At 41.8% G+C, this 26,430-nt stretch overlaps 1 protein-coding gene across 10 annotated transcripts in view; it reads left to right on the top strand.

The window, feature by feature from the left end:
- The first annotated feature begins 373 nt into the window (after positions 1 to 373).
- The window catches only part of FHOD3 (formin homology 2 domain containing 3), a 397,395-nt gene continuing 371,338 nt past the window's right edge, over positions 374 to 26,430 (top strand). For 8 of the 10 annotated variants that reach the window (XM_030011913.2, XM_030011904.2, XM_030011902.2 and 5 more), the window contains exon 1: positions 374 to 918. In XM_030011913.2, coding sequence (XP_029867773.1) covers positions 754 to 918 — 165 coding nt within the window. In that variant the 5' untranslated portion in view covers positions 374 to 753. The remainder of the gene's footprint in view (positions 919 to 26,430) is intronic. The other 2 variants (XM_030011911.2, XM_030011910.2) reach the window with 1 other exon arrangement.

Here is a 26,430-nt window from a genome sequence, read left to right as displayed (position 1 = left end):
CTCACCCCGCCTGCGCCATGGCAGCCCTTCCCTCACAGAACGGTCCTTGGCGGGACGGGGTGCCCGCCCGCCCGGCAGCCGCTATTCCGCCCTGAGGCGAAGGTGTCCCGGCCCTGAGGTGGAAGCAGACTCCCTCCCTCTCCTCTGCCGCAGCGACAGGGTCTACCGGTCCCCCCCTCGCTTTCTCTTCCCCCGCCGGAGGATCGCGGCCGGACTCCCTTTCCCGCCCTCTCTCCCTCTCCCCTCAGGCCGGGGAGGAGGAGGAGGAGGAGGGGGGGGGGGGTGTGTGTGTGTGCCCGCGGTGGGCGGCGCCATGGCCGGTGGCCGCGGGGGGGCGCTGGCCGCCCTCTGCCCGGCTGCCCGTGCCGGTCAGCGGCAGTCCCGCTGCCCGCTCGGCGCGCAGCGGCCGGGCATGGAGGAGCTGCCGCTGCCGCCGCCTCCGCCTCCGCCTCCGCTCAGCCCTCGCCCCGCGGCCTGAAGCGCGCCCGCAGTCAGTGGATCCCGACGGGGAAGGGGGCCATGGGCCGCCTCCCCGAGGCGCGGCGGCTGTGAGGCGCTGCTCGGAGGCTCGGGGAGCCCGGTGAGGGCTGCGGCCGGGAGGGCAGCGCCTCAGCGTCGGTGACTCGGAGCGGGCGGGCAGGGAGAGGAGGAGAGGAGAGGAGGGGACGAGGAGGGGGGGGGGGGGGAGCGGAGCGGAGCGGTGTGTGCCCGCTCCGCCGCCCGCGCCCGGCCGCGGCGGTGGATGGATGCGCCATGGCCACGCTGGTGTGCCGGGTACAGCTGCTGGATGACACCGACCCTTTCAACAGCACCAACTTCCCCGAGCCCACCCGGCCGCCGCTGTACACCTTCCGGGAAGACATCCCCCTCGCCACCCAGCTGGCCGGGGTGCACCGTCTCCTCCGCGCCCCGCAGAAGGTACTGGGGCAGGGTGGTCGTCTGGGGGGGGGGGGGGGGGGAAGACGTGCCGAAAAGCCGCCCCGTGGACCGCTGGCCCTGGCTCTGGCAGCCGCAATAATTGCTTTAAATCGTGGGGAGAGGCCCCCCGGGGGGGGGGGGGGGGCTGCCCCGCTGGTCTCGTGTGTTCCCAAACGCCTTCAAGGGCACCCGCTGCCTCCGCGTTAGGTGTAGCTGCTCTCCGTTTTCCTCAGGAGGAAAAAAAAAACCCAAAAAACAACCCACCAAACCGAAGCCCTTGGTCGGGTATCGAATGTTACGCGCCCGTTCCTCGCTAGCGACTTCCGAATATCTGGGGGACGTTGAGGAATAACGTGTTGTTTAAGGGCAGCCGAGCTGCGAGGAGCGCGGTCACGCAGGCAGGACCTGAGCTTTGCTGTGGTAAGGTTTAACGAGCCAGGCAGTTACAGCCAGGGCTTTGGTAAAAATAGCAGTGCGCCTGCTGCCCTTGAAACGATTGGTACCGCTAGTCCTTCTCGCGAAGAGCTGCTGCGCGTTACTGCCACGGCCCTTGTCAAATCTTACCTATCTCTTCTCGCATACTTCTTCTAAGACGTAGGCTGGCATCTGTCGTTCTGCCCTTGAAGTCGGGCACCCGGGCATGGTACTTGAATTTTCAAAGCAGCGCCGTTGATTGACATAATAATAATTGTCCTTTCATTACTATCTTGTATCTGCACATTAGTTCTGCAGAGCGCACCGAAGAAAAAAGGAAAAATGCCCACTTCTTTTTTCTTCCCAGGAAAAAAACCAAAGTAAAAGTTGTAAAACTCTTTTATTTGCTCGCTGATAAAGTGGGAGGAAAATGGTCTCTTAACATCACTTGTTGTATTATATCTTGCTCTTGGGAGCTTGCGGGAAGATGACAAAGGGCTGTGTGTGCCCTTAGATTTAAGGGTGTCCAGAAGCCCATAAAAGTATTTCAGAGAAAAGCTCTTGGAGCAGACAGAAGTTTTGCATTTGGAGAACGGTTTCTGGCATAATAGTTGCCAAGGATACAGCATCTAGCGAGCAGAGCTCTGCCTAACGCACAAAACCTTTGGAAGCTCTTGGTGCGCTGGGTCAATTCTGTTTTCATGTGCTCAGTCGTCCCCAATTCAGAGACTGGTCCCATTGTTTTCAAGGGAGGCTTTTTTTGGAGTCAGAGCTAATTAAAAGAAGGGCCAGATGGATTCCGACACCTAACGAAGTAAATAAAATGATAGTTTAAAATCTAGATTTACAGTTAATTCAACATAATTTTCAAGGGTGTTCCACTGTGTTGCGTTTTGCTTTTACTTTGCTTTGAATACCATCCTGGCATTTTTTTTTTTTATAAACATGGCTTTTTTTTTTTTTTTTTTTTTTTAAATAACTCTATACTAACACCCCCCCCCACCCAGTTTAGTGTCTCAGGAGCCACCCAAAATCCATGGCCACTTCTACACATTTAACTCCTGCCCTGTGTTTCAGCGTGCAGTGTGTTTCTCAAGTTTAATTAGTTTGGAAACTGGATTGCAGACTTTGGATTAAAGATGGCCAAAGTCTCTAGAGGTGCTGTAAACCCAGCTATGGAAGATAGCTGCTCTGCTAAAGGCAAGTCCTGGCCCAGTGATGTGTTAATCTGAGGTTCTGACTCTTGCAAACATTTGTTTCTGCTGTTGTGATGATGTGGGCAGGCTCACTGCAATCTGCTTACATGGTTACAGTTACCTTTGTGTTCACAGAACCAGGGCCTGTTTCTAGAGTGCCTTAATTACCTCTCTTGGCCTTCTCTTAGCTTTTACAAAGAAGGAGGAAAAAAAGGGTTGATTAGACTTGTTTACCTTTACTAGTTATACTGAAAGCTTAGTTCATTGTGTGCACTTGCACTTAGTGCAACCTTTCTGTGTTTGGCATTACATCTTTGTGTGTGTGATTTTGTAGAACCAACTGATTTGTTGCTTTTTAAGGATAGGCTTTCCATTTTCTTTTTTGGAGATGGGAATATTCTTTCTGCAGCTTTTCCTCAAGACTGTATTTACCTGCTCTCTAGAAGATCACCACATTTGTTGACTGAGAAGGATTTTGCTCCATTTCTCCCAGAGATCAGGACAAACTCTGTGATCTCGGAGGAATGCAGCTGTCAAAGCAGAGCATAGGTTGAAATTCAGGTGTCAGTTCACATTGACGTATTTGAGGCTTGATCGATTAATTGCTTTGAAAATTAGTGAGCTAGTGGATTGATGGTCCATTTAGTATCTTGATGGTGACTAGAGCAAAATATCTTGAAACACATGTAGGAGCTCATAGCTCAAATACATAGTAATGCTGATGTCTAAATCATTCCTGAAATCTTATAAAGTGTTGGCCTTTTTGCCAGCAAGTTTGAATGATCGATGCTAGTTTTCTTTCATCAGTTTTTAAGTTATCTTTGTTTGACTTGGATGAATATTCACTTATTCTCTGAACAGAGGTGCCAACTTGCTGCCTTCAAATCACAGGCTGGTTTGTACATCTCCTCGTAGATGGTGTTCTGCTGTGGGATGTACTTGAGAGAGTGAAGTCGGTAGCGAGAACCCAGCTCACTTCAGTGCGTGTCAGATTTCACCATTGCTGAGTTGAAATTTGTAGTGACGATGGTATTTTTGTAGTTAATAAAATAACTTGTATATTGCAAGTCATTGTAAGTTAAATATTATAAACAATTATTAAGACAACCATTTAAAACTCAAATGAAAAATGCTGTGACCTGTCACAGCATGTCGTTAGTAGCTTTTCTGTAACCAGCAAATATTACAGTTTTGAATCCAAAGGTCAGCGTTTCTTTAGTCCAGTTCTTTGGAAGTATGACACTTGATTTCATATGTTGGTTTTACTACTTCTTCTCTTTAAACTTGCAAGTATAGTTCAGTCTGGATGCAAGTCTAGATCCATAAAGTGTCTTCTGATTGACGGTGGTTTTAGATCCTCGTGGAGGAGCGCAGTGAAGTTAGGCGACGGAGTTCCATGAATACTGGCTAGGATGGGCTTTACCGCCCTGAATGTGTCAAGTATCTGGATGAGGGGGAGCACCTAAACTGGTTGGCAGGGAAAACTGAGAAGAAAGGTGTCTGCAATCCTTCCTTCACCCGGAATTAGGTGTCCGATTGGAACCGCCTCCCTCCCCCTTAGTTCCCCGCTTCTCGCTGTGCACACACCTTTCCCTACAGCCTTATCTCTGGATGAAGCAGCTTGCTGTGCCTTGGCTTGCGCTCACTTCTGCCCTGTGTGTGCAGCCGGCGTGCCCGGTCCCGAACTGAACCCCCCGGGGCAGGGCACTGCCGTCAGGAACGCTTGCTTTGGGTATCCCCCGTGGTTTCAGGTGCTGGACGATGACACACCATCTTAGTTGCCAATGCAATGAAGTACCACAAATTCTGTTACGGTATTTTTAGCCACATCTACAAATTCTTGCTGAGTAACTAAGCCACATTGCAGAGCTTTTTCAGGTTGCGTACGTTGATTCGATTGCCCAAGGTGCCACTTTGGATTTGGCTTTTACTGCTTTGTTTCTGAGGATTTTAGGTCTCTCTTACTGTCCGTTGTATGAATGAGAACGGGATCTAGTCTGGACTCTGCATTCAAATGTCCCTTTTGCCCATTTCTGTGAACCTTGGGAAAATTCAGAACTGGATCTAAATTTGTGGCTCAGGCCCAGTGCCAATAATGCTCTTTGAATCTAATTTGGTACTTTGGGTTTGTTGGTTTTGAATTGCTTTGAGTTACTTGATACTTCTGACTTGCTGACACAGGGCCGTTCAGGAGAGTGGATATATATACATGGCCGATGTCAAGTGGTATGCTTTTTTTAGAGATCTTCTTCATTATAACTTATTCATATAATTACAGCATGCTGAGTATGTTGCCATATTCTGTTTTCACATCCTACAGTACTGCTCAGCGTTGGGGCAGCTCTGTAAGAAATACATGTTTACAATAATATAGGAAATCACACTGTCGAATTTATCAAGAAAATGTAATTGAAATACTTTGTGTAATAATGCAAAACCAAAAAAATCTCACAGTGCATATGGGGTGCTGCTGGTCATGGTGGAAAGGGGAGATACAGTGCTATAAGTGTAGTTGGTTTGACCTCCCCTTCCCTCTGAGAAAACTGGAGGCAACTTCTGTGTTTAAATCTCTTCCAAGAATTTGTAATTAGGAACAGTGCCATTCAAAAAACAGTGGTATGAGCAAATAACTCCAATGAGCACTAGAGGGATTCGGGAGTTTCATTCATAAAGAAACCATCCAGATTTCCGCCTTCAGTTGCTGTGATTTAGCCCTAGATGAAAGCCAGGGCTGACTCGGGGGGGATGGTGTGGTGTAAACTGATAGCAGGGGCTGTTCCACCAGGTTGCATCCTGGCATGGAGCTCAGCTCTGGCACTGAACTCAGTGCCAGGCTGTATCCTGGCATCAACCTCGGGTTTTCTGAGAGCAGAAAACCTACCAACCGGCTCCTTTTCCCTGGGTTTCCTTGAAGCACAGTGGCATTAAGAAATGCCTTGGTGCACAGAAGCTAGGGAGAAGCAGAAGAAGGGAGGAGGGTTTGGATCCTGATCCTGCTGGAAGTAGCGGTAAATAGAGCAGCTGTTCTCCGAAGAGAGCATTTTTTGGGTTAGTTGTTATGCTCTTCACGGGAGCTGAAGAATAGAAGATGGAAACTGGAATATCATCATTGTCCCAGGGAAAATGAACCCCCTGCAGGCAGGGGAAACTGGCTGATATCTTCTGCAAGTGTTGCTGCTGAGGACTGGGGAATATTTTAGTTGAGGGCTCTCAAGATACCTAGGTTTTTCACATTCTCTCTGAGGCAGGTGAACATCAGCCCTTTCTCATCCTTCAAGAGAAGAGGGGATTTCACACAGCAGTTATTTCCAACAGGTTTCCAGAGTGTTCTGGATCTAGCCAAGTATTTCTGGAGCTGACAAAATCCTGTGCTTCAAGAGATTGACCCTGTAGTGGTTGTGTGTGCTTGAATTTTCTAGGGAAGTATTTATGAGGGCAGAGGGTGCAGGATGCAGCTCTGTCTTCTGACTTGAAAGCACAAGCTGCATCAGAGCGTGTGTGAAATGCACTCTTCTGGGGGAGCATAAACTCCTGCCCAAAAGCACAACTGTGAAAAGCTGCCCAGTCTGCAGCAGCTTATTGTCGTCTGTGGTGTGGGAGCAGAGATACCTGTACAGCAGATACAAAGTGACTGTCAAATGCTGAGCTTTATCTCTGGCGGTTTAACATGAGAGGTATTTGAAGTTCTTGCAAGGTTCTTCTGACAAGTTATAGTTCAGTTCAGTTGATTGATCTTGGCTTAAAAGCTGTATTGTAAAAGAAGGGGAGCAGACCTATCCCAGAGATCTAATTCCTCAATTTGACACTTCTCTCTTGCAAGTCTCTCAGTTTGGCTGCTCATAGCTCAAGAGTCTTTGTAGAGCTCAGTGTCAAGAATGATGGGAGCAAGCATGCTGGTAGTTCTCAGGGTACTGCTAAATTTTGAAATCACAGATTGGTCAGATGCAGCTTCTGGAAACTTGCATCACCATGTGTTTACTTGGAGGTTTGTAATCAAAGGAGATGAATAGGAAGAAGTTAGACCTTGCTGTTATCATACTCCAAGTCTTGTACTTGCAGTTACAAATTTTGATGTTTTCTTTCAAAGCCAGGTGTAGGTACCTCCTTTCCTCCAAATTCTTCCAGAATTGTTGTATGAAGATTGCTAATGGCTTCAGTTGGCAAGAGACTAAGATGACTTCATTCCGTATCTATGGTGGTGGAGGAATGGTCAAAGATGTGGGACCTGGCACGTTGCAATCTCCTGTTCTTACCATGTTGTCCCAAATAAGAACAAATGTTCTGAAAACTCTGAGGAAGAGTTTTCTCTTTCCAGTGCTTGCACAGCTGTCCTACCTCACCAGTAATTAGGGTCTAAATGGGAGTCCGGTTTGTTTCTGTCTGATCTCACTCACTGGGTTGTGAGGATAAGTATTACAACCCTTGTGCAACTGTACACAAGGCAGTCAGGCTGCAAGTCACCCATCCGTCACATTATCACCTATGACAACGCTACCTGGTTTTACAGTCCACTTCTCTGACCGGAATTGAGCCAGGACAGGTTGGTATAACTCTACTCTTTCAAAAAGTGTCATGTATTTTTTTGGTGAACCTGAGTGGTCTGGGCTGGGGCTATACTCAGTGCTTCAGTAGGCTGTGTAAGATACTACTTCATTACCAGCTCAGAGGAAAGAATGCCAGCTACTACACCTCTGTCATCACTTTCCACACCACCTGGATTGCATTATATTAATATTAACTTTATATTGTATTACAGTTATTAATAAGACAGCAAGGAATGTTGTTACATATTTTTAGCAGAGGAACAAGTTGGGACAAAAGTAGCAGTGAGCTTTTTAGTAGGCCCAGCTACCTAGAAACATCTGCAACCATCTGGCATACGAAACTATTGAAGTAAAGGTGAGACAGACTTGAAAGTTCACTTTCCACATGTCATCAGCTTAACACATATATATTAAAAAAATGCATTGCAGTTTCCAATTCCAAACACTTAAGAAGAAGTAATTCTGTCATTCCCAGCATTTTAAGAAGGCTTTACAAAAAGAAAAAAAGAAAAAAAAGAAAAAGGCTTAGACCTTTTCCTTTACTTTCAGTATGACTACTTGACTTTAGTAGTCATGCTTCTAAACTGACCCTCTATCCATTTTGTGAGTAGGATATTTACTTGAATTACAAAGTCCTGGAAAACTGCTAATTTTGATCCTGGATGCCTAGTCACTATTGCTAAACAAGGGCAATGCATTATTATTCATCTTTTGGTCATATCGGTCATCATTTTACATAGTAGTGCTCAGTAGGCTGACTAGCAAAGAGTGGGGTGACTGGAAAAGCAGCTTCATCTCCTTTTAGTTGTAATTCTAGAGTGGTTTTTAAGGCAAAGAAAATGAGACTTAGACAGTGTTGCCTTGTGTTTACTAACAGTTAAACTCTTGATATCAGGAAGATGAGAAAAAGCTGCATAAATAACAAGTTGTAATACAAAGTCAAGTCAGGTACGTGTGATTACATGCATTAGTGGAGGGGTGTGTATGGTTTGAAGCTTTATAGTCATCAGCCACAAAAATAATAAGCTGTATCTTGTGCTTTGTGTAGGTAAACTAGTTGTATTGCTTTAACTCTATTGATACAGATAAAGCAATACAATTTTCCTCTTGTACATAACATGCATGATTATATTGGAATGAAAAGCACTTGCAGATAGCTTGTATTTCCCTATTTAGGAAAGAAAGAAAGTTATGCCTTCATCTTGGCTTCTGCGCTATCTTCTGCTTTTAGAAACTACAGACTATGCCAGTTAAAAAGATAATTGTGAGTAACATTGATACTGATTTAAAAATAAAAATACGAGACATTTCAGTGCTGTTCTTTGAAGCTAGTTGCCTCAGATTTACTAATGAGCCCTTCAACCTTTGTAAGTGAAATTGAGAAAATAAGTATTTTCTTTAGAATTGTAAATATACTATTGCAGCCACATGTAACAGCTTCAGAAGTGAAGTAGCTGTTTCAGCTGCTGGTGAGCTGTCTGGGGATTTTGTGTCTAGCTTTTCCTGATGGTTGTGTTATCAGCAAGAAGATGAAGTTCCTGGCCTTTCTCTGGTGCGGCTGCTCAGCATGTTCATCGTGAACCACCTGGCATGATTTGGGGGCTGGCAAAGGAGGTAGCTGTAGCTCTTTTGGCTGTGCCAGCTAGGTTGCTCATCTAAGGGTCATATGCAAGTTAAAACTAGCTGAAAAAGCACATCCTGTCTGTTTTCTTACTTGATTACTACAAGGCTATTTTACAGCAACAATTTTTTGTGCAAGGAAAGAGCACAATAGCAGGGCGTGCAACCAGAACACCAACTGGAATCTCATTTGTGCTAGTGAAATGCCAAATGGCGACTTGTGCCTGTTTTTTGTCAGGGTGGAACAGAAGTTCTGAATTTTCTCCAAAGCACCAGTGATGACCCCATTCTAGCTGTGGGGTAGACATAAATAGACTTCTAGAACTTGGAAACACTTGGCATTTTATGGGAAGTGGAGAAATCGAAAGAGCTTCGTATCTACCCTCTGTTTATTACAATACTCCAGCAGCTGTCCCTGGAGCATGGCTTTTGGCTCCACACATAAAGGTTTTTTTTTCTTTTTTTCTTCTTCATCTCTAGTGTTGCGAGGGAGTTGGCTTGCAAAAATCTGGAGCCCTCTGCTCTCTTTATGGGAGGTCTTGGTGTCTCTTGAGGGGGAGACCCTTCCAGGTTGCCAGGCAGAGAATTAAGGATACCTGTTGAGCTTTATTCTTTGCACCTGAGAGGTGCAGCAATCCTGCATGGCCTGAGCAATTAAAGGTGATGAGCAGCTGGTAAAGAAGAAGGAATAAGCAACAAGGGGGAGAAAGAAAATGGTGCCATTTCCTGTGACCCTTGGAAGAAAGGGGAGATTCCTGAAACTGTGAGGTTTGTTTGTGCTGCTCTGTTTCACAGGCAGTGAGGGCCTCTGTGGCTGACCATTGCCTATCAAAAGTAAGTGATTTGTAGGATTCTCTGTGGGTTTTGTTGTGGGTTTGTTTGTTTGTTTGTTTGTTTTTAAAACTTGGTCTCTTTCAAAAGGGTGTAAGGACTGAGAAGCCTGAGAGTGGTGAGTGCCAAGGAGAGCAGGTGAGCTGCAGACTCACCTGTGTCTGGCTGTGAAAGTGTGTTGGTCCTAAGGCTAGTGCCTTCTGAATTTCAAAAGTTTCCCTCATGAAGCACATTTCATCTAAATCCTTTAGGTGTATTTATAGGAAACTGTAATGTGATCTGAAAATGGGTGTTTTTTTAAAAACTGTGTGCCTGAGGGAGAAAAGGTACTGCTAGGGCAAATTATGCTATTTGTGCTTTTCAATCTCTACATGTGTTTCTTCCTTGTTTTCATCGTTCTTTCAAGTACTCTGTATCATGCTACCAGTTGAGTCAAGCTTCTCTTACAAATACAGAAGGCCTGTAATTCTCCAGTGGCCACAAGTAAGGTAGGCAGGCTTTATTCAGAAGTGGGAAAGCAGGGTGTAGGTAAAACATGGTATTTTATTTCAGACAGACGTAACTGATTTAATGTGTGTTACTATTATAAATTATTAATGTATTGCAATGATCATTGCTGGTCACAGTTGAAGGACTCTGATTTCACTGCAAATTTTTTGTTCTGGTTTGATTATTATACATGAGACGTTTTGTCTTGTGGCTGTACAAGGCAGAAAGAAGTGCAACTCTTCTGGATTTAGTATGCACTGGTTGGTTTGCCTGTGACCCAAGCATTCCCTTCCTGTCTTATGCAACCTTCATTTTAGATTGGAATACGTTATAATTGCTTGTTTATGTCTCCTTTCCACATTTTTGAGCAGAAGCGAGCTTAAATTATTGAAAGTAATGTGTTTAGGTTTGTTATACTTGCCTTGTAGATGGTAACGTGTTCTTGTTTAGATGCTGAATTCAGTTGTTGCTTTTTTAAGCCTATTTAAAAAGTTAACTTGTCTGCAGCATCGTTTCAGCTACTGTATAGTGGTTTTACTGGGTTTTATGCTGCCTTATGTGTGTGTTACTATAGTTAAGCTTCTTGTAGACTGAATTTTGGCTTAAGGAAAGTGAGCTATTTTTCTGATGAAGCTGAATGTTGTGGGGGAAGTGGTGGAAGAAATCCTGATTGTTTAGAAGGTAAAGGGCTATAGTTTCTGAGACTCAGGCTGTGTCTCTCAGTTCAGATGCTACTTAATTAAGCTTTCAGGTTTCCCGTCTTCTTGATGGACTTTTTTCTTGGTTTTGAAATGTGGATGAGAAAAGCCACCACAGTTACGAATGTGAATTCATGCTAAGCCTAGTGTGTGCCCATATCTTTGAGTTTCTGAACTTACTATTCAGATTCTTAGAATTCAGTTTTTCTGGTGCTTTTATTTTACTTGCTGAAGAGAAGTGATCAGCACTCAAAAGCCCTTCAGAGAAACACCCACCTGTAGTAAGTCTGAAATGTGGAAGCTTGCAATAATGGAGAGAATTATCTCGAGATGCAGATATTCTATATTCTTTCTTTGCTAATCAGATGTTCCTTAATTTATATGTGTGTTGAGCTTGAAAGTCTTCAAAATGTGTACATGCTCCTTGTGGTCTTTCTCTTTCTCTTGTCAAGGGGTCTGAAGAAAACATCTCCTAATGTTCATCTGTACAAAGATGAAGAGAAAGAGAATACTGTTTAGGCTAGTGTTCAGAAGCTGTGTCAAAAAAGATTAATGGTCCTGGAAAACTGGTAATGAAACAGAGTCTTACTCTTCCTCACATCATTGATTAGAATTCAGCTCTAGTTTTAGTGTATGAAATTCATTACGGTTTGATAGGTCATTTAGCTATATCCTAGAGGACATTGTGATGTCGGGTTTTTTTTGTTTTGATAGTCTCAAAACATAAGGTCTTCTAGGTCCTAAGTCTGAAGCTGTCTGTTACATAGCAAGATTAGTGTTTTCATTTTAAAAAAAAAAGTCTGTATAGTTGCAGGGGAAAAGCCTGAAAATGTGAGTCCTCAAGGTTAAAAAGACAGTGAGAGCTTAGCATTTTTAATAAAGAGTTAACACTTGAATGTATAAAAAGTTCTTGGCTTGAAGAAAAGAATTTAAAAATTTTTTAAATGTTTTTCAGTGTTACGAAAGACAGGTATTTAAAAGCATCCTTGCAAATGCTGTTTCAAAACAGGTCCTGTAACTGCTACCTCAGCACAGGAGTTCAGGAGCATGCAGGGTGAGGACTGAGTTGTCTCCTCATCGGCAGTATTTTCAGGGCAGGACTGAAGTGGGCTGCTTTAGTGTTGACAAAGCTAAGTCATCTGATCAGCTGCCGGTGAAGGTAAAAGGATATTGATTTTCAAGGTTGCCAAAACGTTGTCTGTCTTTCATGAGTGCTAAATCATATTGAAAGGAATTGGAATGAAACTGTCATTTGTTTTAATATTTTCCTTTGTGGACTATTAATTGAGATGGGCGAGATGCAAGCGTATGCTCTGCCAATAAAGACATCCGCTAGCACAGAGCAACTGTCTGTCTAGTGCTGCTCCTCCCAGTGTCGACTCCAGTTTACCATCACGTTCTCTCAACATGTTTCAACATGTAATTGCATTGGCCTATATACAGTAACGTGGCTGTCTTGGGCTTTAATCCTGGCTGGTGTAAGAGTGCTGATTGAATTGCAGGCTAAAAATAGGTTTTACTCAGATGTGCTGTATGCTATCAGTTGTGCTCTTCTTTGACAGTTTGTTGGTGACGTGGCATAATTAAAAGTTGACAAAGGCAATAGGCAGAATGCTGTCCAGCTACTTCTAGGATTTTTATCTTGAGCGAGGTATTCTCTTAACTTGATGAAGTTGGCTAGTATAGTTACACCTCAAATAAATGACCTATTGCATTAAATTCTTTGATAGTCCTGGTAGGCTGCTGAAAGAATGCTCTTGCCTTAAAACCATTCTTTAGATTGATGTTGCTTCTGTGGGAAAGCCGCTGGTAGCAGCCCATAGCATTTGGAAATCATTACAGCTAGGTGTGATTTGAGTGACAAAAAGGAGATTAGAAATATTTTTCAGTGAAGTGTAAGATAAGCTATATTTACTTCCTTTATGTTGTTATGGTTTGTCACTGATATTCCAGCAACTATTTCAGAAAGATATATGCAGCTGACGAGGGGAGCATAGCTTGCTATCTCATGAGTAGTCATCAGCTAGTGTTATTTTAAGAAGTTTCAAGGGAGATTGATTAAAATTATGCTCTCATGTTCTTCATCCACCAAATTAGATTTCCTGAAATAAAAACAATAATCTAAATCTGAGATAATTAAGCATCAACTCATAAAATATAGTTTGAAGAATGAAGAAATACTCAAATTAAAAAAAAACCTTTTTCCTCAGTAAATTCTTCCGAAGAAAGTGGCATCAGATGCAGGCTGCCAAGTCTCTGTGTTTAGATGTTAGAATCAGGGAAGGGAGGATAAACTACAAACAATTACTGTAAAAAGATTGCTTTCTTGGATGATTGTGTGTATATGTAGATGCAATCAAAGTAATGTTACACCTGCCTTACGCTCGTTATTTGTCCATTCCTTCCAAATAAGTCAATTCGAGACTGAAGTGTGTTCTGTAAGTGAGTCACCGGAGGTTAATATTGAAGTTGAAGTCATGCCCGTGTGTTACTTTTTAACAGGCTGGCTGTTTGACAATTTAAAAGTGACTCATCTCATGCTGTATTTGTATGGTTTGAGTTATTTCTGAAAGCAGATTCCTAAGAGAACCAAAGGCTGATGGAGTTGAGGTGATTGTACATGAGAAGAAAAAAAAGAGGGAAGGTCTATAAAGTTTTCCTGGCCCAGAAACAGGAATACAATTATAAGCAGGTTGTTAGCCAAATTTAGTGTCTCTTGTAGGCGGCGATTTGTCAGTTGTAACTTTGTGAATAGGTGTTATGTCAAGACACATAGGAGAATCTATTCTAGCAAACTGAAACACGTGTTTATTTTCAGGTATCTCTGTTAAATATTGGTAGGATTGGTTGTGAGAAATTGTAATTAGCTGCTTGTGGAAGTATATGAGTGGTTTGGCATGCGTGTTCTTACTATAGCCAGTATATCTGTGTAACCTTGTGCCTGTCCTACCAGGGAATTTGACTCTCGTATTTGCTGTTGCAGTGGAATGTATTTTGGCTTGATAGTAAAGCTGTCACCAGTGGGCAATGACCTGAGTGGTGCTCATATTGGTGTCCATCTTTATGAGCTACTAATGGAAACAGAAAGACCTATTTACGTAATCAGATGCTATTGAAGCTAATTACTGTGTTTAGTTTGGTTTTGTTACGGAGAAGGGATATGAGTGCAAATCCCCAGTCACAGAATGTTTATACAAACACATGGAGGTGTTTGGGCAATTTCAAAGGCCTGTGTAGCAAAGCGATGTTTGTGCCACCTCTCGTTCTTCCTGCCCGTCCCCTTGCTGTTTTTCAGTATTGCAGCCTACACTGTAGCAGAAGGCTGAAGCTCAGTTTACAAGTGATGGTGGTTTGCAGGTCACTGTGAGTCAGCCTCCTCGAGGAGACAGATTTTGGCCATTGATGATAACTACTTCGTTGCTTGTGATGGGTATTTTGTGCACAGGACAGCTGTCTCAAGTAATCAGGGCCTGCTCCTTTCTTCCACTGTAGGTAACAGTGGAAGAGAGGTAGCCTGGAGAGAGGCTGTAGTTTTTGAAGAAAAGTGCTTACTTTTAAAACCTTGAAATAGTAACTTTTTGATTCTCAGGAGCAGTTTCTGGAGGGCTGTCTGGAGGGTGTCACCGTAACCTGCAGTGCTAACAAAAAGATAAGCTAGTAATGAAATTGCATTTAAGCTGTGTGTTACAACCCAATATTCAAAGCCTTGTGTACTCATGCCCATATTCCTTAGTTACTGTTGGGAAACATGTACTGTTAGTTGCAGAGATGCTTGCACTGGGAAGCATAAATCTGACTTGAGTTCTGTTTGAAGTTGAGGAGAATTAAAGCTTTGAAGCCCTTATACACAGATGGATAGAACTGGTAGAGCTACTACACTAGTGCAAAAGGAAAAAACAAACAAAACCTTTGTAATACAGACAAAGCCTACCTTGCCCTTGGACGCACATGTACATTTGTGGCGGAATGGGGAATGCAAAATAAATATTCTCTTTCCTGTATTAACTCTTGGACAATAGCCATTCCTTCTTCTCAGAAACACAAGAGGTTTTGGAGCGTGGGCTGTCAGCTTTTTGGGCGCAGGAGCGGGTGGGTGGGCGGAGGAGAGCGGCGCCTGGGATTCCAGGAGAAGCTCTTCAGCGGAATGTCTCCTAATGGCAAAATTGGCGTGAAGTTTAAATACCAGTGTTGCTGCTGGCAGATTTTTAGAGTTAATGTTTTGTTTATGCAGTTCTCCTTTGGGTGTTATATTGTGCCCTTAGCATAGTCTCCTGTAGCCGTACAAAGCAAAAAAAAAAAAAAACCTAAGCTGATGAGCAAGCTTTTATTGGCACCTTGTTTTGTTCTTGTCCAGGAGAAAATAGGTTTGTACTTACTGTGTTATTTTATGATTTGGGGGCAGGGGAATTATTTTACTGTCTTTAAATTCTTCAAGGTTCTGTAAGTGAAAATAAGGTTGAAGTATGTCTGTTGCTTGGAACAAAAAGTACCAAGTCTTTCCAGGTTCCCTGAAATAAGTGTTATACCTGAGCCAGTCCCCGAGAACTTTCACAACTCATTTTCACAAATGAATTGGTATCCAGCTATTTTATTGGTCTGGAGGAAAAATACTTATGTCTCAGTCTCATCAGTGTCATAGCAGCAGGCATCTAAATTTGCTGTGAGGAAAACAGTGTCTTTTTAATGTATCTCAGATGAAACATGTTTAAGTTATGGCTTTAATATACTAGTTCAATGTATTAAGAATGCCCAGTTAGTGCAATAAAACTGTATCTAGGTGGACTATTTTTTCTTAAGTGTAAACCTCCCATATTTGGAAGTAGTTAACTGTATATTTGTTGGAAAAGTTTTTGGGATAAAAGGTTTTACAGAATTTGTCAAGATAGTGATGTCAATACCTGCTTAAGCAGTTGATTTAGAAATTGAGTTCTTAGCAATGTTTAGTCTCCTCCTTTGCCTGAAGGGACCTATATCTCCATTTCTTATCTCTCAGGAGAGGGCTGTCACTGTTAAATGTTAGTGGACTATTCCACATTTGTATTAAAAATAGAAATCCAATGAAAAGGACAGCAGTACTGTTTGACAATATGACACAGGCTGCTATCACCCTAGTTTTGGCATGTTGCATTATGTAGTTCATGCAGGGAAGGTGTTAATGAGACTTGCCTTTCGGATGTGCTTTTTTAATGGGCTTAGGAGCCTTTTAACTGTTGTGGTTCCTATTAGAATGCTAGTGATATTTGGAATCGTATTAATGAGTAGGAACTCGGTTTAAAAAACAGTATACATTTTTGCTGTAGCAATTTAAGTCACTTAAGTTGGAAGAAAGTGAAGGAGGAACATATGAATGGGAACGTAAATAAAAATATCACATTAATCTTATTTTATTTAGGAACAAGATTTTTTTGATCTACCCTTAGTTTTTGGGAGAGACCATAGAAAATGAATGATGGGAAGAGATTTGCTTGCAAAAATACTTGTTGAATGAACACACCATGTTGGCATACATAGTGGGAGACTTTCTTGATGAGTAAGGTGCTCTCAATGCAAATATGTTTTAGTTAATTTTAGTCTTTCTTACCACATTGTAATGGGATGGTTGTCAGAGGTGAGGATATTTTCTCCATGCTCTTCTTGATCATACAGTGCTGGATAATACTTTGACTCCAGACCAGACCTTACTTACCATAAGTAATTCTGGTATTTTCCTGTGTGTCTCCATAGCACAGTGATGGATGACTGGTACTTGGAAGCCATTTTCCTAGTTGCTTAGCTATCGCCACTGAGGTTTTCTGGGTATGGGTCAGAAGCGGCATTTTTCTTGGAAGTTTGAGTCTTCTGAAGTGGATGCAGTGGACTAGTAGGCCATGAGTATGGCCTTAATGTGCAGCTCCGCTGGACTCTTGAATGTTATTTTTCCAAGAGCTCTTTATAGTGAAGCAGTAAGTTTCTGTGGTAACACTATCCTTGTGTAAATTACAGTAATTATTTTATTATTCAAAACCAAGGTAGTTCTTTCAAACATATTGTAGATATTATTTGATTACCGAACGGACACTCAGTGTCTTTTGAGCACAGCTGATATGCATCCTTTATCCTGCTTTTTCTTGTAATTATGTACTTCTATTGTCTGTTACCCCTTCGTTAGCGTGTTTTGATCATGCTGTCAAATTATTCAGTCTTCGTAATATAAGACTAAACAGCTTCTAGTTTGTACTTGTCTGTTGAACTTGATAGTTCTGCTGCTTTTTGTCTTTCCAGGAAAATAAAATACACCCTACTTGCTACTGGAATGGCTGCTTTGTCACGAGCCATCATTTAGGCTTGTGTAACAGTCAGTCTGCAACTGCTATAGGCTTTGCATGGGATTTGTTACATCTTTTTAAAATTGTTTTAGGTTTGCAAGCAAACAAAATGTTACTGAAGATTACAGAGCTATGTGAAGCTTGACGTGTTTAAGGGTAACTCAGCACAGCAGTTTGTAAACCAAAAGTACTCTCGGCACAAGTTTAACCATAGACAGCAATGCATATAGATTCCTTTCTCTTAGCATCTTGTTGAGGTTTCAGCAACCGCTGTTCTTTTCCAGCCAAAGGAGGGGCAGCTTGTTATGACACAGTTGTTTAGCAGTCAGGGCTGACGCTTCAGGAATGGAAATTACTGAATGTCTTGATTACACTCTTTGGAAGATGATCATAGCGTACCAAAAAGGTCTATGACTGGGGAAAAGAATCTATTGAATATTTTGTGCTAAATGTACCACTGTTTTCAAGTGTGACTTGTGTCACCTGATGCTGAATTCCAGCCAAGGCTGTAGCGGGAGAGAAGCAGGGATGCCTGGGTCAGACCCTGATGTGCTGTATTTTCATTTATAGGCTGAGGTGCTCTTATAGGCCTTTCTGCAACGTGACCCTCTATGTCCTAAAGCTACATAAGCTTTGTTGTTGTTTTATGGATTCAGTTTTCTGGTTCGGCGTCTCACCCAACCCAGAGACTGAGAGCTGTCACCCTTGCTTGGACGGTTGCCTTTGCTTAGCAGGCAACCCCGCTCCCCCCACACCTCGCAGGGCCATTAAGGTACACAAGCGTCTTTAAAATCTAGACCATCTCAGTACTGTCGGGGTAAAAAAGTTACTGCCTATGCCCAGTGGCTGAAATCTTTAATCCACTGATGCTTTAGTTCTCCAGAGGAGCCCTAGGTCTCACTGGTTGTGCTGCAGGCTGGCGTCTGGCCGCCTCTCTTGTAAGAATCAACGGGAGGTTGCCGGGGACCACATCAGGTGTTGAAAGCAAAACTCAGGCTAGTGAAGTGAGTCTGCTAAAATTCAAATTAATTAAAAACCACCCAAACAAAAATGTAGGTGTTACATAGCTTGAAGTGGCCTTACACCCTTCTGGTGTGGGCTCTCTCCTTTCCTTTGCCACCAGCTGTGCCTTTATAGCCTGGCACCGTTTCTCACAGCTTGATCGTCGCCTAACAGAGGATGAGGTGGTTGCTGCTCTGGCCTCTGCCCAGGCAGCCTGTGGTGAGACTAGAGATGGGAAAGTTGCTTTTGGGACAGGGACCGTCTGTGCCAGGACCCGCTAACCTCGGCTTTTCTGGCGTTTTGGGTGCCTGTGGTCACAGGCCATCTTGCTAGGCTGACTGTAGCAAAGGGGTAGGAGGGAGGCAGGCGGAGACCGGGCAGGGCCTGAAACTTATGATTCGGTGACTGTGGTGGCCAAGATTGCAGACACTGTAGGAGGATTTTTGCTCCCCTGGTCTACTACAGACAGGAGAACCAGCATTGCCAAAGCTAATGGTGGGAGCCTAATGCTGGGGGTGAGTGATCCTACATAAGCTTAAATAGCAAAGCTTCGCTTGCAGGATTTCTGTCTGTCATGTATTTGCAGCGTAGCTGGCTTTTGTATGCAATGTTGAACTTTGTGTCGTGGTTCCCCTCCAGCGTAAGGACAAAGTTACCACTTATATAACAATTGCAAAGTATAGTAGAAATTGACTGCAGATCTATACCGTAGGCTGTTTACAATCCCCTACTCCGATTATTTAATAAGTTGTTTCTAAAGAAGGACTATATTTATTCACTAGTAATCAATATTTTCATATGGTTCTGGAAGGGCAGTCAGGGCAAATGAATTGTGTGTATTAACTTTTCTATTGGTGCATAGGGCTTGCAGTTACTCATCAGTGCAATTTCTTATTACAAACATAGTGCAATTTCATATTATAAACATTATGTCTAACTGGAAAATAAGAGAGTAAAGGCAGAATATCGTAGGTTTCATTCCTGTACTAAAAATGTTTTGTGCCCCAATAAACATAAAATCAAGACATTTAAATTTTTTGCTAGTAACAGCTCAAGATATGACTTCTTACAATTAGTCTTTTTAAGGAAAAAAAAGAAAGATGTCATTCTGTTTTCTATTCAAAAAGATTACCTTTTCTGAATATGTTCAGGGAAAACAGCTAATTGAGACAAGAACAAACTGCCTTCAGAGCTAAACAAAATTACATACTCTAAGCAAATCCTTGTAAGCTAGATTGCCAGAGCTTTCTACTTTGGTGTGAGATGCAGGAGGTACTGAAGATGACTCTGTATGCAGATTTGTCAAAGAGCTGGGCTTATGGTGAAAATGAGCCATGATTATGATGAGATCCGTCTCTCATTCCAGTGAGAGAGGACACTTACTTTTTTGTTTGCTTCCTGCACATCAGAACCTTCATCTTTTTCTGCTTGCTATTTCCCAATATATTTTTTGGCAATCTGAGAAATCTGTGTGCACAGAATCTGTCTGTCCCTACAGGTGGCCATGTGGAGTCCCAGTATCTTCTTTGGAAATTGTGCCTGTATATCTATGAGGGGTGGGAGATTTTGCCACTAGAATAATCAGGCGAGAGTATGTTAAATAAAATTGTGAACCCAGTCTTGTATAGTGCTGCCCAAGATGGCAGCTGACATATTTCCTATTTAAGAAAAAATGTGTGATACTAATTTTTCTTTCCAGTGTTGCTTGCTTAGAATTCTTGTGCTGCTTTCTGAGGAAAGAAAAGTCTAAAATAAGCAAAAGACAAAGTTACAAAGAAAAGTAGTGTTCCTTTCTTAGATGGGTTTGTGAGCCTTTCCTCAGGTCTGAAATAGAAGTAGGAGCTCTTGGACCTGAATGTTGGGAACACCTGCTGATATCTTAACTGGATTGTGTTAACATGCTAAACAATTTGGGAGAGAAGATGGCTGATCACTGTGGTACAGAGACAGTGTTAGCAAAGGCAGTTAGTCCCTGTGCTGGTGGGGAGAAAGAGGCAGCAGTTATTGCCTACATGACATTGGAAAGTTACCTGTTGATGAGGAAAAGCAGAGAGACATGATGTACTGGCTACTGAAAAATCATAAGCATCAGGGGTTATGCATCTTATTACTTAAAAGATATTTTATAGGTCTTCACATCATTAAAGCTACAGCAAGACTGTCTACTCAAAATAGTAATTTACAAGGCTTATAGAAATGGAAACAAGCCCTTGTTTTGACCTACTTCATGTAATTGCAAATAGTGATTGTGTATTTTTTATTTATATTCATTCTGTCAAATTTTGCTTGCCTTAGTGTATGCCAAGCAAGGACAGAGAATATGCAAAATACTTCTAAGATGCAAGGACTAGGAAGGCTTAATTGCTGCTCACTCTGTTAAATGATCCTAAATCCATCTGGTGCAGTCTGCACCCATAACCTATGGATAGATTTATAATAATCCCATAAGCAACTTGTTGGAAAGCAAATATTCGTGGCTGCCATGTAGGAAGAATAAGTGTGGTCTATTAGATTTCTGAGACATCTGGAAGGGCCATGAATTTCCTGGTGGAAAACCACCTCGGTGAAACATCTGGGGCTTATTTCTCTGTCTAAACGCAAATAACCTGAAAACTGTCTGAAGCATGTGTTTAAACTTAAAAGCTAGCAGGATGTTCACTCTACCAGCGAAGAGCAAGGAAATGCTTCAGAAAAAAAAAGGACACAAAAAAACCAGCCTGAAATACTGCTGCTGTAGAAATTCAAGTACCATTTTCAAAAAAGGAAGAAAGAGTAGGAATGTCTTCTCATATGCTTAGTTGCTCTTTGCGGTGAAGTAATGCCTAGAGAAAATGTTTTCTGATTTTTTTTTCTTTTTTTTTTTTTTGTGGAGGGGAAAAGTGTATTTTTAATTTCTTACTTTGAACCTTCTTCATGCATGACAAAAAGGTGCATTCCTCTCCTGGTTTAGGATGATTGAGTCAGCTATTCCTTGCCTGGCCAAGCTGAACAACCATAGCTGTTGTTTTCTTTTTAATTGGGCTTCACAATGGCTTTTGGATCATCAGAAACTTCCTACTACTTAGGTTGTCAGCAGTTTTCCAATCTGTGGATCTTTGTTGTTGGCTTGTGTTTTGTTTGGGTTTTTTCCTTTGGACCACTGCCAGGATGGGTTTCAATGTTGCCTCTTGCCTCTTTTTTTTTTTTTTTAAATTTATGTTTTGCTCCAGGAAGTGAAAGCTCAGCCAGAGAGACGGAGTCAGGAGAAGCATGGGTCTCCATGGCCACAGGGATGCCCTGGGGCGCCCAGGGTTGCCATGGCCATGCACCATCCCACTACAACAGCAAAGCGCCTGCAGAGAATTTCAAAACTCTTTCCTCTTTCATGGACTGCCTTTTGAATGCGTCCCCAATGCTCAGTCCTTTTTTTCCCTCTTTTAAATAGAGCGGGGCTAGGTTATCAACAGGGGAGGGTTTAAGCACTGAAAACCAAACAAAAGGTTTGGGCCTTCTTGCATGTTGAAGGGACCTGTTTCTTATTTCACTGACACGCTGTTGGAGAAGATGACATCATCCCTGCGGAGCCGATAAAGTTACACCGGTGTATGCGTTGTGAGATTAGAATAGCACCAAAGACCTTGATGCTTTGCAAACTGCAATTGTTTTTATGCCTTTTTTTTTTATTTTTACATAAAGGTTTTGCCTCCATCCTTCTACTGTGTAGTATAAGACAGCAGCTTAACTAAGCCAAGCTACTCTTCCCACTGTAAGAATTGCTTTCAAATTAATTGGCAAACAAAAGTACCATGAATAAAACAGAACTTTGCGCTTCGTATTTCAGAGTTTTTGATTGTAGCTCACTCTCGCTGGAGTGTGTGAGCTATGCGAGACGTTTGCCCATAGTGAATGAAACTGGAAGGATGAATAGGTACAGCTCCAAGGTAAAGCTTGGTTATGTTTTTGTGGTGTAATAGCGGTTAAGCTCATACTGAAAATAAATTAGTTCTTGCTGTAATTCGTAGTAAAATTATAGTAGAAGTACCAGTAGTACTGGGGGGAGAGAGAGAAATGGCTATGCTTTTTTTCTTGAATGTGTTGTTTACTTGTATCTGTATTTTAGGGCTGTGCTACTGTTTTGTTTTTTGTTTGTTTTTTTTTTTTTTTAAGTCAGTGGAGAGAGAGTGTCATGATTATAGAGGGAATATGGAAAGCGAGAGACATACCTGTGTCTCCCTTTCCTACTAGTTGCTCAAAATGCATGCTGTTTTTATCAGAGAGGAGGGTTTACATTTTATTTGAACCAGATACTTTTCAATGAGATTAAAGCTACATTGTGGAAGGGAAACCTATTTTATTAGTTGTTATTAGTTAACACGATGCTTTTTCTAGTATAAGGTAGTATATAATTAATTTTTGTGTCAGAAGAAAGCATATACTTTTGTTTCTAGACTTTTCAGAATGCAGCAAGTACCAAAAAGGCCATGTTTGGAGAGGAGGGATGAGCTTGTGATGAATGCCTTGATCTAAGGCTTGGGAGAACATTTGGTCTTTCTCAATGTGCCAAAAGCTTGCTGTGTGACTGTGGGTTAACCACCTTAGGGTTGATTCTGCTGTGGGAAGTGTGACTCTTCCCACTGCTTTAAAATTACTCCTAGCTTTGTTCCAAACTGCAAGTATTGGGCATGTTTCTCCATGTGAAAACCTTCAAACTCTTTTCAACTTTTAGTATTAAAGGTGTCTCCTCTACATGCAGCCACGTTCCCTTCATAAACCACATCCACATTCTTGTTCAACTCAAAATCAGCGTGTTTATTGCATTTTGGGTTTTTTTTTGCCAAAGAACAGTCTTCCACCACAGAGTTGGGAAGTCCCTAGTTCTGTGGGGTGAAAGTGTGTTCCGGCACCTTCTGGGAAATACCTAACCAACGAGTCCGTACAGCTTCAGGACATACGTGTACGTGATAGGGTATTCCAAATTATTTTGTTGTAGGCAGCTGTGAGGAGCAGTTGAATTCAACCAAATGGTTATCAAGGCTTATCTATAGTACAAAATGTTACACCAATTAATTTGGGAGTAGAGAGCCATGTGCAGTCTAGGCCAGCTCCTTAGAGCATACTCCTAAAGGCCAGATCCCCCCAATCCACTTAGGCATCTCTAAAATAATTTTGACAGCTTAGTCTCCAAAAGATGCCCACAGTGTCTTCCCCTTCCTCACTAATTGCCAGATATCTAAGGTTTTGTTCTTCCATAATACATTGGCTTTAGTGGCAAGTCAGCATCAAACCGTTCCAGACAGCTGCTCCTGGGCTGTTTTTACAGCTTGGTGCCCAGCTGCATTGCAGGGAAATCCAACCGTTTGTCATGAGGTAGATTGTCAAAGTGATCTGTGTTAAAAGTAACTAGAAGAAAGTTGTTGCAATTCCCGGACAGAGGACTAAAGTATGTGCACGATGCTATTGGCTCTAAAATTGACAAGTGCCAACTTGGCTGACGATGGCATTTAGGTGCCATGTACGTTTGGTCTTGTAGGTGTCTGTGCACATTCCCAACATCTCTTCTGCAGGTGAGTCCATTTGGAATTGTCAAGCTAGACATCCGTAAGTTTGTTTAATTAAGTACTGCAGAAAACCACGTTCAGTCTTAGTGGGTTTGACCCACGTTACTGATCAATACCACTCTTTGTGTTTTACTTTGGTTAGTCAGATGTTTTTAAAAAAAGATTAGGAGCAAGCACTGAAAACAAGGGCCCCAAGTGAATTGGTTTATACAAGCTTTTATGCTTACGGCAAAGTACAGGTACGTTGTGGTTTTTATGTGCATAGAAGAAAGAGATAACTATGGCAGCGATCTACAGTAGCTAATACCAGATAGTTTAGAAGGGATACTTGAGTACCACCCTAATGAACCAATTTAAATAATAGATATTGGATGGCTGATGTCTTGAAACCTACATGTTTTATATGCTTTTAATTAAAAGAAATTAGCCTTCCTATTCCTAGAAGTATTTAATTGCATTTGATCTCTAAGCCTTGAACTCTAATTATGAGCTGTATTGGCCCATTATGCACTGTATTTAAGGCTCACTTTTAAACAGTGTTGTATTTCTTTCACTTATTTATTCCTTTGTTCTGGAAAAGGTTAAGAGCATAATTGACTTTTTTTTTGTTCTCGAATACCACAATCCTGTCTTGCATTTTCTCAGCCTATCTCAGTCTTTCTATTCTCTTATGGCATCATCCAGTCCTTGCTGATACCATTTAGAGCCTGTCCGCTGCCAAGGAAAATAGATCAGGAGTTTATTACTAAAGCCATTTGTTTCTCGTTATTTTCTCTCTATGCACTTTGAAACAGGGTGATCAGAGTGTGAGGAATGAATACTGTTGAGAGAGGACTAGTAATGCTGCATTCATTCTTTCCTTACAAACTTATTTTTTACTTGTAACTGAGTTGGAGATGTGGTTTTCTGTTTCAGTATTGTTCAGATGTGATACTAATGAATGCAGAGGTTCTCTTTTGTTTGCCTTTTCTAGTCTAGACAACTGTTTCAAAGCTGGGGGTTGAAACTGCTTGGCAGCTAATCAAACAAGTAAGAAATGAATGATTAAAAAAAATTAAATGATGAAGCATAAGTGCCAAATAAATTCTGCTCAAGGGAAGAAAATCTGACTTTAGACCCCTCGTGCTTTTATAAAATCTGGAAGTCGTAGTTAAGAAGAGAGTCTGCAGGGTATGTGTATTTTCACCTTTTTTTTTCAGCGTTCTTGTATTGAGTTTCTTTCTCTTAAACTTTTTAATCATGCTCTTTTAATGACTTTACAATTGATGTTTGGTTTTGAAACCATTAAGCCTTTAAGAGACAGTCTAAGTATTAGGAAGAACTGATGGCTGTAGTCATTAGAATATTGCTAGTAGACAAAATCTTTCATTTAAACCTCCAAGATTCAGGCTGTGTCTGAAAAATTATTCTATTGACAAGTGTATGATGTTCTCTTTGGTAATCCTGTCATGCTTTATTTTCTTTTGTATTTCACACAAACCCTTGGTGTGAATGTGTTTAGTGTATTTTCCTGTATCGTAACCCATGGGTTTGTGCTAGTGTGGGGTTTTTGTGTTGTGTGGGTTTTTTGTGGTTTTGTGTTTTTTGGTTTTTTTTTTTTTTTTTTTGGTTGTTGTTTTCAGATAACTAACCAGAAGCCTCTGAATCAAGTTTTGATTATAACAAAAGACAGTTTACCCTGGGCTTTCTGTTGCTTTTACTGACTCTATCTTTGACTCTGATAGCTCCAAATTTCCTGTGCTTTGGCCCTCAAACAATTGTGAATTTTGCCAGAATTGCAGTCATTTCAGAACTACTACCCACTCCTCTCCCTCTGAAGTTGTCTTATTTCCCTTAAAAACTCCCTGCTCCAAGTTTGCAGATGGCCTGGTATATTGTCTCTACTTTCTCTGTTTTCTGTAGTTTTGACTTTTCATAGAGGAGGGATCATAGATGCAAATAACCTCTTCCCTCAAATACTGATTTTAAGTACAGCTTATCTCAGGACTGATATTCCAGCTGCATTATTTTTAAAAGGGTGCAAATGTGAGTCATATGGATGGAAATGCAATCTGCGTGTTAGGTTAAGGATGGGTATCTTACTTTTTGTGGTATATTGTCTAGTAGGTGTTTAACCACTGTGTCAGTGAAACCACTGCTGCTGAAGATAGATTGCATTTATTGCTTACTGTGTGCTTGCTGCACCTCTGCAAATGGTGTGGGAGGTTCTGCAGGAGTCCAGTATTTTAGTTTTTGTGATAGGGTAGTGAGCAACCTGCAGTGTCCCAAATGCAGATACAGTAGCAATGGTGAAATCCTTAGAACTGCCTGTGTCTTTTAACTGTTCAAGCAAGGTGGAGGGAGGATACTAATAGAAAGCCTGTTCTCGGGGACATGCGTTAAGAATAAAAGGCTGCAAGTCATAGGTTCATTCTCCTACATCACTTCAAATAAATATTTTTCAATGAACTACTTCGCAGTTTCCAGCTTAACAGAAGTACAAAAGAAACCAGATGGAATTGTTTGATAATTTTTGCTTTTCTGGACTACTACTTACCTTTAAATGAATGTTTTCTGAGATTTTTAACTCAGCATTTTTCCTACACATGCATACACACACTCTGAACAAAAGATTCCTCAGATGATAAACTCCACTGAAGCTAATCCTTTCCCTCCTCCTCTCCCTTTTCTTGACCTATCTCCTTCTTAGAGATTATTTCCATTTCCTTGGATACCTTCACAGTAATTCCAGGCAAATGGTAATGAGAGCGTGTCAGCTGTAGGCGTCCCCTGTGTATTGGCCAAAAAGCTGTATATCCTTCCAAATAAAGGATGCTGTTATGGCTGCTTTCCTTTCTGTTCAGCTGAAGATGTACCTAACCACGAAGGTGAAAAGA

This window comes from Aquila chrysaetos, chromosome 4 (genome assembly GCF_900496995.4).
Source record: "Aquila chrysaetos chrysaetos chromosome 4, bAquChr1.4, whole genome shotgun sequence".
Classification (NCBI taxonomy): domain Eukaryota; kingdom Metazoa; phylum Chordata; class Aves; order Accipitriformes; family Accipitridae; genus Aquila; species Aquila chrysaetos.
This window is presented reverse-complemented; position numbering and strand designations above follow the sequence as displayed.